Genomic DNA, 13081 nt, shown 5'->3' on the forward strand with positions numbered 1-13081 from the left:
GGGACGACAGAGGATGAGATGGTTGGATGGCATCACCAACTTGATGGACATGGGTTTGGGTGGACTCCGGAAGTTGGTGACGGAGAGGGAGGCCTGGTGTGCTGTACTTCATGGGGTCCCAAAGAGTCGGACACAACTGAGCGACTGAACTGAACTGAACTGAAAACTGGTTGTTAGCTAGAAAAATACTTATACACTGATTATATATTAGTATCAATTTGGGAAGAATAGTTCTGCAAATCATCTCAAGCAGTCCAAACCACGGAGGAATACAAAAAAACCAAAAAACAAAAAACCCCCACAAATTTGAAAATATAAGCAGTGGAGGAAATACACTCTCCAAATAAGTTTAGCAAGTTATTATGAGTAAATATTTCCTTAGTCTTTACACTCTATACTATAGGGATTTTTGAGGCTATAATTTGAAGGAGACGTAATTTACTTCTTCCTTCTTGAAAAAATGAAGTACAGTTTATCCTTACTGGTGGACTACTCAGGGGAGATGACTTAGTGGATAAAATCCAGCTTTTGGTAGCCTAATTAGCTCTCAGCTCAGGAGGTTATAGACAAGGTTTCAAAAGGTAAAGTAACACACAAAAAGGGACTTTCTAACCATTAGCTAATTACATTATATAAAATGTATCATTGGACTAAGAATGCTGACTATATTTTAATGACTCTGCAACAAATTCCCAATCTAAATATATCAAAAACTTGGGAATAGTTTTTGAAAAGACCAAGAGGTTAGAGTTCATATTCTCCCCCAAATGGGAAAAAAGTTACTAACTTTCATTTATTTTAACCAGAAATTTTTTCTTCCAGAAGCTTTTAAAATTCCCGTCTCTTTCTTGTTTTAAATTGCTGAAATAGGGAATTGGAGAACCCTAAACTCTTTCAAAGAAGAAGGCAATGGTGAACAATTTCTCCCAAGCTGAAGCTGTGGAACTCTGCTACCAGAACATCAATGGGTCCTGTGTTAAGACCTCTTACACACCAGGTCCTCGGGCAATTCTATATGCAGTCCTCGGTTTGGGGGCTGTGCTGGCCGTGTTTGGAAACTTACTGGTCATTATTGTTATTCTTCACTTCAAACAGCTGCACACTCCCACTAACTTTCTGATCGCATCTCTGGCCTGTGCAGACTTCTTGGTGGGAGTGACTGTGATGCCCTTCAGCACAGTGAGGTCAGTGGAGAGCTGCTGGTACTTTGGGGACAGCTACTGTAAATTTCATACTTGTTTCGATACTTCCTTCTGTTTTGCTTCTTTATTTCATTTATGCTGTATCTCGATCGATAGATATATTGCTGTTACTGACCCTCTGGCCTATCCTACCAAGTTTACGGTCTCTGTTTCAGGAATATGCATTGTTCTCTCTTGGTTCTTTTCTGTCACATACAGTTTTTCTATCTTTTACACGGGGGCCAATGAGGAAGGGATTGAGGACCTCGTAGTTGCTCTCACTTGTGTAGGAGGCTGCCAGGCTCCATTGAATCAAAATTGGGTTCTACTCTGTTTTCTCCTATTCTTTATACCCACTGTTGTTATGGTGTTTATATATGGTAAGATATTTTTGGTGGCTAAATATCAGGCCAGGAAGATAGAAAGTACAGCCAGCCAAGCTCAGTGCTCCTCAGAGAGTTACAAGGAAAGAGTAGCAAAGAGAGAGAGAAAAGCGGCTAAAACACTGGGTATTGCCGTGGCAGCTTTTCTGGTCTCTTGGCTTCCATATGTTATTGATGCTGTGATCGATGCTTATATGAATTTTATAACTCCTCCTTATGTTTATGAGATTTTAGTGTGGTGTGTTTATTATAATTCGGCTATGAATCCCTTGATTTATGCTTTTTTTTATCCATGGTTTCGGAAGGCAATAAAGCTTATCATAAGTGGCCAAGTCTTAAGAGTTGATTCATCCACAATTAATATATTTTCTGAGGAAGCAGACATAGATTAACAAGATTGCTTCAGGAACTTAAAAACTAACATGGGAGTAAGGTCAAGGGCAAAATTAAGTACTTGGATCTAGAGAGGCAAGTGTAATCATTTGCCAACCAGAAGGATATTAATGTTTAAAAGTTAGTTGTTCCAAAATTTTGTTGTGTTCATGTGTAGAATATTGGCATTTATTTTAGAATTTAGTGTTAAATGAGTAATGTTGTCTCTCATTTCATATTCTTTTATGCTTTTCTGATTCTCTACTTTTTCCTCTGAAATTTCTCATTGTTTCTTCAAATAATTTGAACTTTGTAGATTCTTTTATACTTGTTACCAATGTTAAGTTGTCCAAAATATATAGATGCTGAAAAAAATCCTACCTAACTTGAAGTTAGATTTGGGGGAACAAAAAAATCTTTTTTAAAGTATATTTTATTTGAAAGTTAATGTAAGATTACAAACTCTTGAAACTTGTTAATCTAAAAAGGACTTTAGAAAAAGGGAAAAAGCAAAAGGTGCAATGGAAATTTTCTAGTGAATTAAAGACTGATTTTTGTTTTCTAAATCCTGGTCATACTTTCTCTCCATTTTATGGACACTGGGTTCACAGAAAACATGTACAGTAATTACGTGATTACAGAACATTTTACTATTGGAGAACATAATTTATTATAGTCAAATGAGCATGTAGACAAAAAGATGGTACTGCTTTTTTAACAATCTGGATAAGATGTGATGTGCTTAGTCACTCAGTCATGTCTGACTCTTTGCTACCCTATGGCTCGCCAGGCTCCTCTGTCTGAGGGGATTCTCCAGGCAAGAATATTGGAGTGGGTTGCCATGCCCTTCTCCAGGGGATCTTCCCAACCTGGGGACTGAACCCAGGTCTCCCACATTGCAGGCAGATTCTTTACTGTTTGAGCCACCAAATGCTAATTCAAATGAACATTCTGTTCCACTTTTGAGTTCATTCTTTGTATTAGAGACTGTATTTGGAGATATACATTACCTGAATTATAATAACAGCTGAATTACCCAAATATAAACAAGGACTATTTCAAAAGAGCAAGTACCCAAGTCGGTACTATAGACTCTAGTAAGATTATTAGTTTTCTCTGATAACATTTCTTATTCACATGAATTTTAATTCATTTTAATTAAACATGTATGTCAAGTGTTTAAGATGGAGAAAAATTTGAAAAAACCAAGAATAGGGTGATTTGTCTTCTTAAATCTTTGAATCACAGCCTTAAATTTTTATTTAGATAACTCATTTTCACAGACTATTCTATAACAAACTTGTTTTATGAGATGAAAAGAAGAGATAACTAGAGTTACATAAACTTTGTATGTTATATGTTTTATAAAAAAAAACTTTGTGAAATACAAAGGTTAAGCTGCTGCTGCTAAGTCACTTCAGTCGTGTCCGACTCTGTGCGACCCCAGAGACGGCAGCCCACCAGGCTCCCCTGTCCCTGGGATTCTCCAGGCAAGAACACTGGAGTGGCTCGCCATTTCCTTCTCCAAGGTTAAGCTAGTTCACATTTATGCATTAATATCTTTCAAATAGAGCTGACAGTATTTAGGAGAAAAAAAAATAAAGATAAAAGAGGATGAAGGGAATATGGAGTCTTCATGGCAGAACACCTATGTGGTTCAGACATGACATCACCAAACAGGTCTACTGGTCACCTTTCAAATGATCATCATTAAGGTCCCTCTCACTCTCTCCAGAGAAGAGCTCAAAGCTGTGTCCCTTCAATAGTGAATCAATAATGTTGTCTTCATAGAAATGTGTGTTAATTGCAAGTGTAAACTGACAGTGACATTCATATATAATAAGGAAAATAATCTGGGGGTCTTAAATAATATATATAAATATACTGTTGTATTCACTTGCACTTTGTAGAGTGTAATCATTGGATGAACTGATTGTAGAAATAAATACTGTCCAGTGATGTTTTTAAGCTCTTATTCACATTTATGAATGAAGAATACACTTCAAATGTAGTCTTTATTGTTTATTTTTCTACTGTCCTAGAAGTTCTTCATAAAAGTCTTTTGATTGAAAAAAACACAACACTTGGTTATTTACCACCAAACTATCTCAGGGATGACCTCAGCACCACTCCTTTCTTCTACATCTAATTTATTTATACAAGTAATAGATTAACTTCTTGGCTAGCTGCATACAAAATTGCTGCAGAGCCTTGGATGTATTTGGAACAAGACACCCTGAAGATGGAAGTAGGCTGTTATTGCAAAGATGTAATTAATCCACTTAGGCTCAGGTTGTAGATTTCATAAATACTATATCTCTCACATATATGTACTATTATTAAAGTGCATGTTTATTTTATTAATAAAATATGCATTTATGTAAAAGCATTATTGAATTCATAATTTTGTCCAACATGTATTTTTCTTAATGGGTTGATACTAAAAGTAAAGTGCTACTTCTAAAAAATTGTATATTAAAAAAATATTGAAATGGAGTGTTCATAAATAGAAAGTTATAGAACAAAAAACCACTACAATATTGTAAAGTAATTAGCCCCCAATTAAAATAAATAAATTAAAAAAAAAGTTATAGAACAATTGCTGTCATTGCCTCAGTGTTGGTTGAAATTAGAGCAAATTTATCAGTTGGCATCAAGGCTGTGAATAATCCATCAATAATACATTGCAAAGACAAAAAAGACCATCATTAATATATAGGTTCTCTTGCAGAACTGTCAGTGTCACTCATTGGTCACCACTGTAACAACATTTCTTCTTTTGTTACTGATGTAATTGATGCTTACCTGAATTTCACACATCCCTATGTTTACAACATTTGAAGCTGTTGTTTATTTTTCTTCAGCTCTAATGCTTTTCATTTATTTTTTTTTCAATTTTTGACACATTCCAACCTATTTAAGTATCAGTCTTGGAGAATGACTCTTCAGTATTACATCTGCACTTGAAAAAAAAGCAGAAACACACTAGTCATAGTAATTAAAAAGTCAAAAGTGAGTTTTAAAGACAACTGTCCTTTGACATGCAAGAAATTTATTTTGATTACTATATTTTAAACTTAAGTTTATCACAGAACCTTAGCAATAATTTTTAGATATTTTCAGGCTTTAGACAGATTTATTATATCAAGTATATATAGTATATATATATATACTTGTATATATATATATACTTGTATATATATATATACAAGTATATCAAGTAATCTGATGTTCACTAATAATACTAAATAGCAGTGTACTTTTTACTTGTTATTTTTTCACCTTATTTCAATACCTAGTACAGTTCCTTGCTCTTTGTAAGCACCTAAGGCTATTTTTGGGACTTCCTTGGTGGCTTAGACGGTAAAACGTCTGCCTACAATGCAGGAAACCCGGGTTCAATCCTTGGGTTGGGAAGATCTCTTGGAGAAGGAAATGGCAACCCACTCCAGTATTCTTGCCTGGAGAATCCCATGGATGGAGGAGGCTGATAGGCTACAGTCCACGGGGTCGCAAAGAGCTGGACACGACTGAGCGACTTCACTTTCAGTTTTCACTTTCAAGGTTATTTTTAAGCAAATAATGACTTTATTTTCATCCATCAAATAATTGTGTATTGCTTTCTTGCATTAAAAATCTGCCTCCTTTTGAAACAGACATAGAGAATAAACTTATTGACATTGGGAGAGGGGATGAGAGGGTAAGATGTATGGAAAGAGTAACATGGAAATTTACGTTACCATATGCAAAATAGATAGCCAATGGGAAATTGCTGTATGGCTCAGGAAACTTAAACAGGGGTTCTGTTTCAATCTAGAGGGATGGGATGGGGCTGGAGAAGGGAGGGAGGTTCAAAAGGGTACACCTATGGCTGATTCATGTTGAGGTTTGACAAAAAACAAAATTCTGTAAAGCAATTATCCTTCAATAAAAAAATAAATTAAAAAAATCTGTCTCCTTTTAAATTTGGTTTTCTAAAGTAGAAGATTGTTAGTAATCAATATTCAGGAAAAATCCAGATTTGGCTATGGATAGTGTTTGTCTAATCCCCAAATTTTATATTTAATGAGAAAAATGCTATAACACATAAACTTCCATAATACAGAGTGGAAATGGACATTCATGGGGTGATATCTCAGAGATATATTATCTGGATTATGAATGTCTAGTAGTTTTTAGAAACATGTGCCTTCTTTTATCTGTAAAATCTACACATACTACAGAGTCCAGAGTGAGATTTTAAAGCCAGGTTCTCTGGTTTGAAACCCATCCCTACCATTTTCTAGTTTCAATCTTGGTTAAGTCATTACCCTTTTGTATATCTTAGTTGCTTACCTATAAAATGAAAATGATAATAGGTGTTCTCATTGAGGTCTTGTGTAAAAATTAAGATGATTTAAACAAATCTGTAGGTGTTGGAGATCAAAGAGCCAGTACACAAACTACTATTGCATTGGAATTGTTGTTTCAATTTTATAAATTTTATCAGTGGAAAGAATTTATTAGGATGTTTTATTTGAGACAGTTTCAGAACATGCCTTTGTAAGATTGATTAGCTAAAGTCATACAATCAAGCATTTTAACCAAAAAGACTTCTTGGCTATTATACACAGTGATGGGAAATAACATAATGTCTTATAATAAATTTCAAAAAACCAATAGCATTTCTCAGAAATAAAAAAGTGTAGACTATATTCCCAGGTATTACATAGCAACTGACATTTATATTTTATTCTGTCCACAGACACAACAGCTTCAAGGTATGTACTCAATTATATCTAATGGCAGAGGGTGATCTTTCATCAGGTTCTAAGGGCGATTCAAAGCTAAGCAGAATAGACAATTTTAAAGAGAAGAATAGATAAGGTTTCTGCTATGACTCATCTTTGTTAATTTATGAGGCAGGTAAAATCTACTTTGGAGTCTCCCATTTGCCCTGTCTTTACTTCCTACCATCTCCTAGGGACTCCGTCTCCTTCCTATGAGCTGCTAAACAGTAACTACTGCCTGAATGAAAGCATGAACAATGAAACATACCATTCTCACACAGCTTCCCCTGTGAGGTGGCAGTGGTTGAAGGCACAAGAGAAATTTTAGGGGGCATCCAGAGACAACAAGTACTTTGTAAAAAGGATAAAGGGCTAAGAGTGACATTTCAAGAAGGGAAGATTTATTCAGTTGGGAAAACTTCCTGGTGTCTCTCAATTAGTCCAAATTAAAGGTCCTCTTATTGAGAAGAGTTCCTTCTCCATTTCCATGCAAAATCAATGTTGAGCAAGTCTTATAAGGAACCTGCTGTCCAGCTTTTTTTTCTATCCACATACTAGCCTGAGTCTTCTGGCTAAATATTATTGCCCACCTGGCCCAAGTATTAAATAGTTTTTCCAGTAGTCATGTACGGATGTGAGAGTTGTACCATAAAGAGAGCCAAGCATCAAAAAATTGATGCTTTTTAAAAAAAAAATTAATTTATCTTTTATTGAAGGATAATTGCTTTACAGAATTTTGCTGTTTTCTGTCAAACCTCAACATGAACTGTGATGTTGGAGAAGACTCTTGAGAGTCACTTGAATTGCAAGAAATCAATCCTAAGAGTCCTAAAAGAAATCCTAAAATAAATCAGTCCTGAATGTTCATTGGAGGGACTGGTGCTGAAGCTGAAGCACCAAAACTTTGGCCACCTGATGTGAAGAACTGACTTGTTGGAAAAGACCCTGATGCTGGGAAAGATTGAAGGCAGGAGGAGAAGGGGACAACAGAGGATGAGATGGTTGAATGGCATCACTGACTCAATGGACATGAGTCTGAGTGAACTCTGGGAGTTGATGATGGACAGGGAGGCCCAGTGTGCTGCAGTCCATGCGGTTGTAAGTGCTGCAGTCCATGGGGTTGCAAAGAGTCAATCAGGACTGAGTGACTGAACTGAAGTGAACTGAAATGGGAAAGGGGAACTGATGCTAACATTTCAAGGGATGGTTGTCAGGTACTTAAGAAAGACAGTTGTGAGAGGTAAAATAGGCAAGAGGCTATTAAAATGATTTGTGTCTCAAAGGAGCAGAGGAAGAACTTACTTCTTATAGCAGAGGTAGATCAGATCAGATCAGTTGCTGAGTCGTGTCCAACTCTGTGACCCCATGAATCACAGCACGCCAGGCCTCCCTGTCCATCACCAACTCCCGGAGTTCACTCAGACTCACGTCCATCAAGTCAGTGATGCCATCCAGCCATCTCATCCTCCATCGTCCCCTTCTCCTCCTGCCCCCAATCCCTCCCAGCATCAGAGTCTTTTTCAATGAGTCAACTCTTCGCATGAGGTGGCCAAAGTACTGGAGTTTCAGCTTTAGCATCATTCCTTCCAAAGAAATCCCAGGGCTGATCTCCTTCAGAATGGACTGGTTGGATCTCCTTGCAGTCCAAGGGACTCTCAAGAGTCTTCTCCAACACCACAATTCAAAAGCATCAATTCTTCGGCGCTCAGCCTTCTTCAAAGTCCAACTCTCACATCCATACATGACCACAGGAAAAACCATAGCCTTGACTAGCTGGACCTTTGTTGGCAAAGTAGTGTCTCTGCTTTTGAATATTGTACCTAGGTTGCTCATAACTTTCCTTCCAAGGAATAAGCATCTTTTAATTTCATGGCTGCAATCACCATCTGCAGTGATTTGGGAGCCAAAAAAATAAAGTCTGACACTGTTTCCACTGTTTCCCCATCTATTTCCCATTAAATGATGGGACTGGATGCCATTATCTTTGTTTTCTGAATATTGAGCTTTAAGCCAACTTTTTTCACTCTCCACTTTCACTTTCATCAAGAGGCTTTTGAGTTCCTCTTCACTTTCTGCCATAAGGGTGGTGTCATCTGCATATTTGATTTTATTGATATTTCTCCCGGCAATCTTGATTCCAGCTTGTGCTTACTCCAGCCCAGAGTTTCTCATGATGTACTCTGCATATAAGTTAAATAAACAGGGTGACAATATACAGCCTTGACGTACTCCTTTTCCTATTTGGAACCAGTCTGTTGTGCCATGTCCAGTTCTAACTGTTGCTTCCTGACCTGCACACAAATTTCTCAAGAGGCAGATCAGGTGGTCTGGTATTCCATCTCTTTCAGAATTTTCCACCGTTTATTGTGATCCAAACAGTCAAAGGCTTTGGCATAGTCAATAAAGCAGAAATAGATATTTTCCTGGAACTCTCTTGCTTTTTTGATGATCCAGCAGATGTTGGCAATTTGATCTCTGGTTCCTCTGCCTTTTCTAAAACCAGCTTGAACATCAGGAAGTTCATGGTTCACATATTGCTGAAGCCTGGCTTGGAGAATTTTAAGCATTACTTTACTAGCATGTGAGATGAGTGCAATTGTGCAGTAGTTTGAGCATTCTTTGACATTGCCTTTCTTTAGGATTGGAATGAAAACTGACCTTTTCCAGTTCTGTGGCCACTGCTGAGTTTTCCAAATTTGCTGGCATATTGAGTGCAGCACTTTCACAGCATCGTCTTTCAGGATTTGGAATAGCTCAACTGGAATTCTATCAGCTCCACTAGCTTTGTTCGTAGTGATGCTTTGTAAGGCCCACTTGACTTCACATTCCAGGATGTCTGGCTCTAGGTCAGTGATCACACCATCGTGATTCTCTGGGTGGTGAAGCTCTTTTTTGTACAGTTCTTCTGTGTATTCTTGCCATCTCTTCTTAATATCTTCTGCTTCTCTTAGGTCCATACCATTTCTGTTCTTTATCAAGCCCATCTTTGCATGAAATGTTCCTTTGGTGTCTCTGATTTTCTTGAGGAGATCTCTAGTCTTTCCCATTCTGTTGTTTTCCTCTATTTCTTTGCATTGATTGCTGAAGAAGGCTTTCTTATCTCTTGCTATTCTTTGGAACTCTGCATTCAGATGCTTATATCTTTCCTTTTCTCCTTTGCTTTTTGCTTCTCTTCTTTTCACGGCATTTGTAAGGCCTCCCCAGACAGCCATTTTGCTTTTTTGCATTTCTTTTCCATGGGGATGGTCTTGATCCCTGTCTCCTGTACAGTGTCACGAACCTCATTCCATAGTTCATCAGGCACTCGATCTATCAGATCTATTCCCTTAAATCTATTTCTCACTTCCACTGTATAATCATAAGGGATTTGATTTAGGTCATACTTGAATGGTCTAGTGGTTTTCCCTACTTTCTTCAATTTAAGTCTGAATTTGGCAATAAGGAGTTCATGGTCTGAGCCACAGTCAGCTCCTGGTCTTGTTTTTGCTGACTGTATAGAGCTTCTCCATCTTTGGCTGCAAAGAATATAATCAATCTGATTTCGGTGTTGACCATCTGGTGATGTCCATGTGTAGAGTCTTCTCTTGTGTTGTTGGAACAGGGTGTTTGTTATGACCAGTGCATTTTCTTGGCAAAACTCTATTAGTCTTTGCCCTGCTTCATTCCGTATTCCAAGGCCAAATTTGCCTGTTACTCCAGGTGTTTCTTGACTTCCTAATTTTGCATTCCAGTCCCCTATAATGTAAAGGACATCTTTTTTGGGTGTTAGTTCTAAAAGGTCTTGTAGGTGTTCATAGAACCATTCAACTTCAGCTGAGGTAAGTTGAGTTCAATTCTGTGGCTTGTTTGTGTCCGACATTTTGTCAGACACATTGTGTCTGACCCCTTGGACTGCAGCAGGCCAGGCCTCCCTGTCCATCACCAACTCCCAGAGTTCACTCAAACTCATGTCCATTGAGTCGGTGATGCCGTCCAGCCATCTCATCCCCTGTCATCCCCTTCTCCTCCTGCCCCCAATCCCTCCCAGCATCAGAGTCATTTCCAGTGAGTCAGTTCTTTGCATCAGGTGGCCAAAGTATTGGAGTTTAAACCTCAGCATCAGTCCTTCCAATGAAGATTCAGGACTGATTTCCTTTAGGATGGACTGGTTGGATCTCCTTGCAGTCCTAGAGACTCTCAAGAGTCTTTTCCAACATCACAGTTCAAAAGCATCAATTCTTTGGCATTCAACTTTCTTTATAGTCCAACTCTCACATCAATACATGACTACTGGAAAAACCATAGCTTTGACTAGACAAAGCTTTGTTGGAAAAGTAATGTCTCTGCTTTTTAATATGCTGTCTAGGTTGGTCATAATTTCTTCCAAGGAGCAAGCATCTTTTAATTTCATGGTTGCAGGCACCATCTGCAGTCATTTTGGAGCCCCTCAAAACAAAGTCTGCCACTTTTCCCACTATTTCCCCATCTGTTTGCCATGAAGTGATGGGACCAGATTCCATGATCTTAGTTTTCTGAATGTTGAGCTTTAAGCCAACTTTTTCACTCTCCTCTTTCACTTTTATCAAGAGGCTCTTTGTTCTTCATTTTCTGGCATAAGAGTAGTGTCATCTGCACATCTGAGGTTATTGATATTTCTCCCAGCAATCTTGATTCTAGCTTGTGCTTCAGCCAGCCCAGCATTTCTCATGATGTACTCTGCATATGTTGGCAATTTGATCTCTGGTTCTTCTGCAAGGGAGTACCAGAAAAACATCTATTTCTGCTTTATTGACTATGCCAAAGCCTTTGACTTTGTGGATCACAATAAAGTGTGGAAAATTCTTCAAGAGATGGGAATTCAAGACCACCTGACCTGCCTCTTGAGAAACCTATATGCAGGTCAGGAAGCACCAGTTAGAGCTGGACATGGAACAACAGACTATTTCCAAACAGGAAAAGGAGTAAGTCAAGGCTGTATATTGTCACCCTACTTATTTAACTTCTATGCAGAGTACATCATGAGAAACGCTGGGCTGGATGAAGCACAAGCTGGAATCAAGATTGCCAGGAGAAATATCAATAACCTCAGATATGCAGATGACACCACCTTTATGGCAGAAAGTGAAGAGGAACTAAAAAGCCTCTTGATGAAGGTGAAAGAGGAGAGTGGAAAGTTGGCTTAAAACTCAACATTTAGAAAACTAAGATCATGGCATCTGGTCCCATCACTTCATGGCAAATAGATGGGGAAACAGTGGGACCAGGTTCAGATTTTATTTTTTTGGCTCCAAAATCACTGCAGATGGTGACTGCAGCCATGAAATTAAAAGACGCTTACTCCTTGGAAGAAAAGTTGTGACCAACCTAGATAGTATATTCAAAAGCAGAGACATTACTTTGCCGAGAAAGGTCCATCTAGTCAAGGCTATGGTTTTTCCAGTGGTCATGTATGGATGTGAGATTTGGACTGTGAAGAAAGCTGAGCGCCGAATAATTGATGCTTTTGAATTGTGGTGTTGGAGAAGACTCTTGAGAGTCCCTTGGACTGCAAGGAGATCCAACCAGTCCATTCTAAAGGAGATCAGCCCTGGGTGTTCTTTGGAAGGAATGATGCTAAAGCTGAAACTCCAGTACTTTGGCCACCTCATGCGAAGAGTTGACTCATTGAAAAAGACTCTGATGCTGGGAGGGATTGGGGGCAGGAGGAGAAGGGGACGACAGAGGATGAGATAGCTGGATGACATCACCGACTTGATGGATGTGAGTTTGAGTGAACTCCGGGAGTTGATGATGGACAGGGAGGCCTGGCGTGCTGCGATTCATAAGGTCACAAAGAGTCGGACACGACTGAGTGACTGAACTGAACTGAACTCTGCATATAAGTTAAATAAGCAGGGTGACAATATACAGCCTTGATGTACTCCTTTCCCAATTTGGACCCAATCTGCTGTTCCATGTCCAGTTCTAACTGTTGCTTCTTGACCTGCATACAGATTTTTCATGAGGCAGATCAGGTGAATTGGTATTCCCATCTCTTGAAGAATTTTCCACAATTTGTTTTGATCCACATAGTCAAAGGCTTTGGTGTAGTCAATAAAGAAGAAGTAGATGTTTTTCTGGAACTCTCTTGCTTTTTCAATGATTTCCAACAGATGTTGGCAATTTGATCTCTGGTTCCTCTGCCTTTTCTAAAACCAGCTTGAACATCTGGAAGTTCGGTTCACGTAATGCTGAAATTTGGCTTGGAGAATTTTGAGCATTAGTTTACTAGTGTGTGAGATGAGTGCAATTGTGTGATAGTTTGAGCATTCTTCAGCATTGCTTTTCTCTGGGACTGGAATGAAAAGTGACCTTTTCCAGTTGTGTGGCCACTGCTGAGTTTTCCAAATTTGCTGGC

At 38.4% G+C, this 13081-nt stretch overlaps 1 protein-coding gene across 1 annotated transcript; it reads left to right on the forward strand.

Moving 5' to 3' along the window:
• Nucleotides 1-909: 909 nt before the first annotated feature.
• TAAR9 (trace amine associated receptor 9) lies at nucleotides 910-1956 on the forward strand. Its single transcript, XM_027552165.1, has one exon. It carries the CDS (start codon nucleotides 910-912, stop codon nucleotides 1954-1956), a length of 1047 nt encoding a protein of 348 aa, XP_027407966.1.
• The last annotated feature ends 11125 nt before the right edge of the window (nucleotides 1957-13081 follow it).

The sequence above is a fragment of the Bos indicus x Bos taurus genome, chromosome 9, assembly GCF_003369695.1.
Source record: "Bos indicus x Bos taurus breed Angus x Brahman F1 hybrid chromosome 9, Bos_hybrid_MaternalHap_v2.0, whole genome shotgun sequence".
Taxonomy (NCBI): Eukaryota; Metazoa; Chordata; class Mammalia; order Artiodactyla; family Bovidae; genus Bos; species Bos indicus x Bos taurus.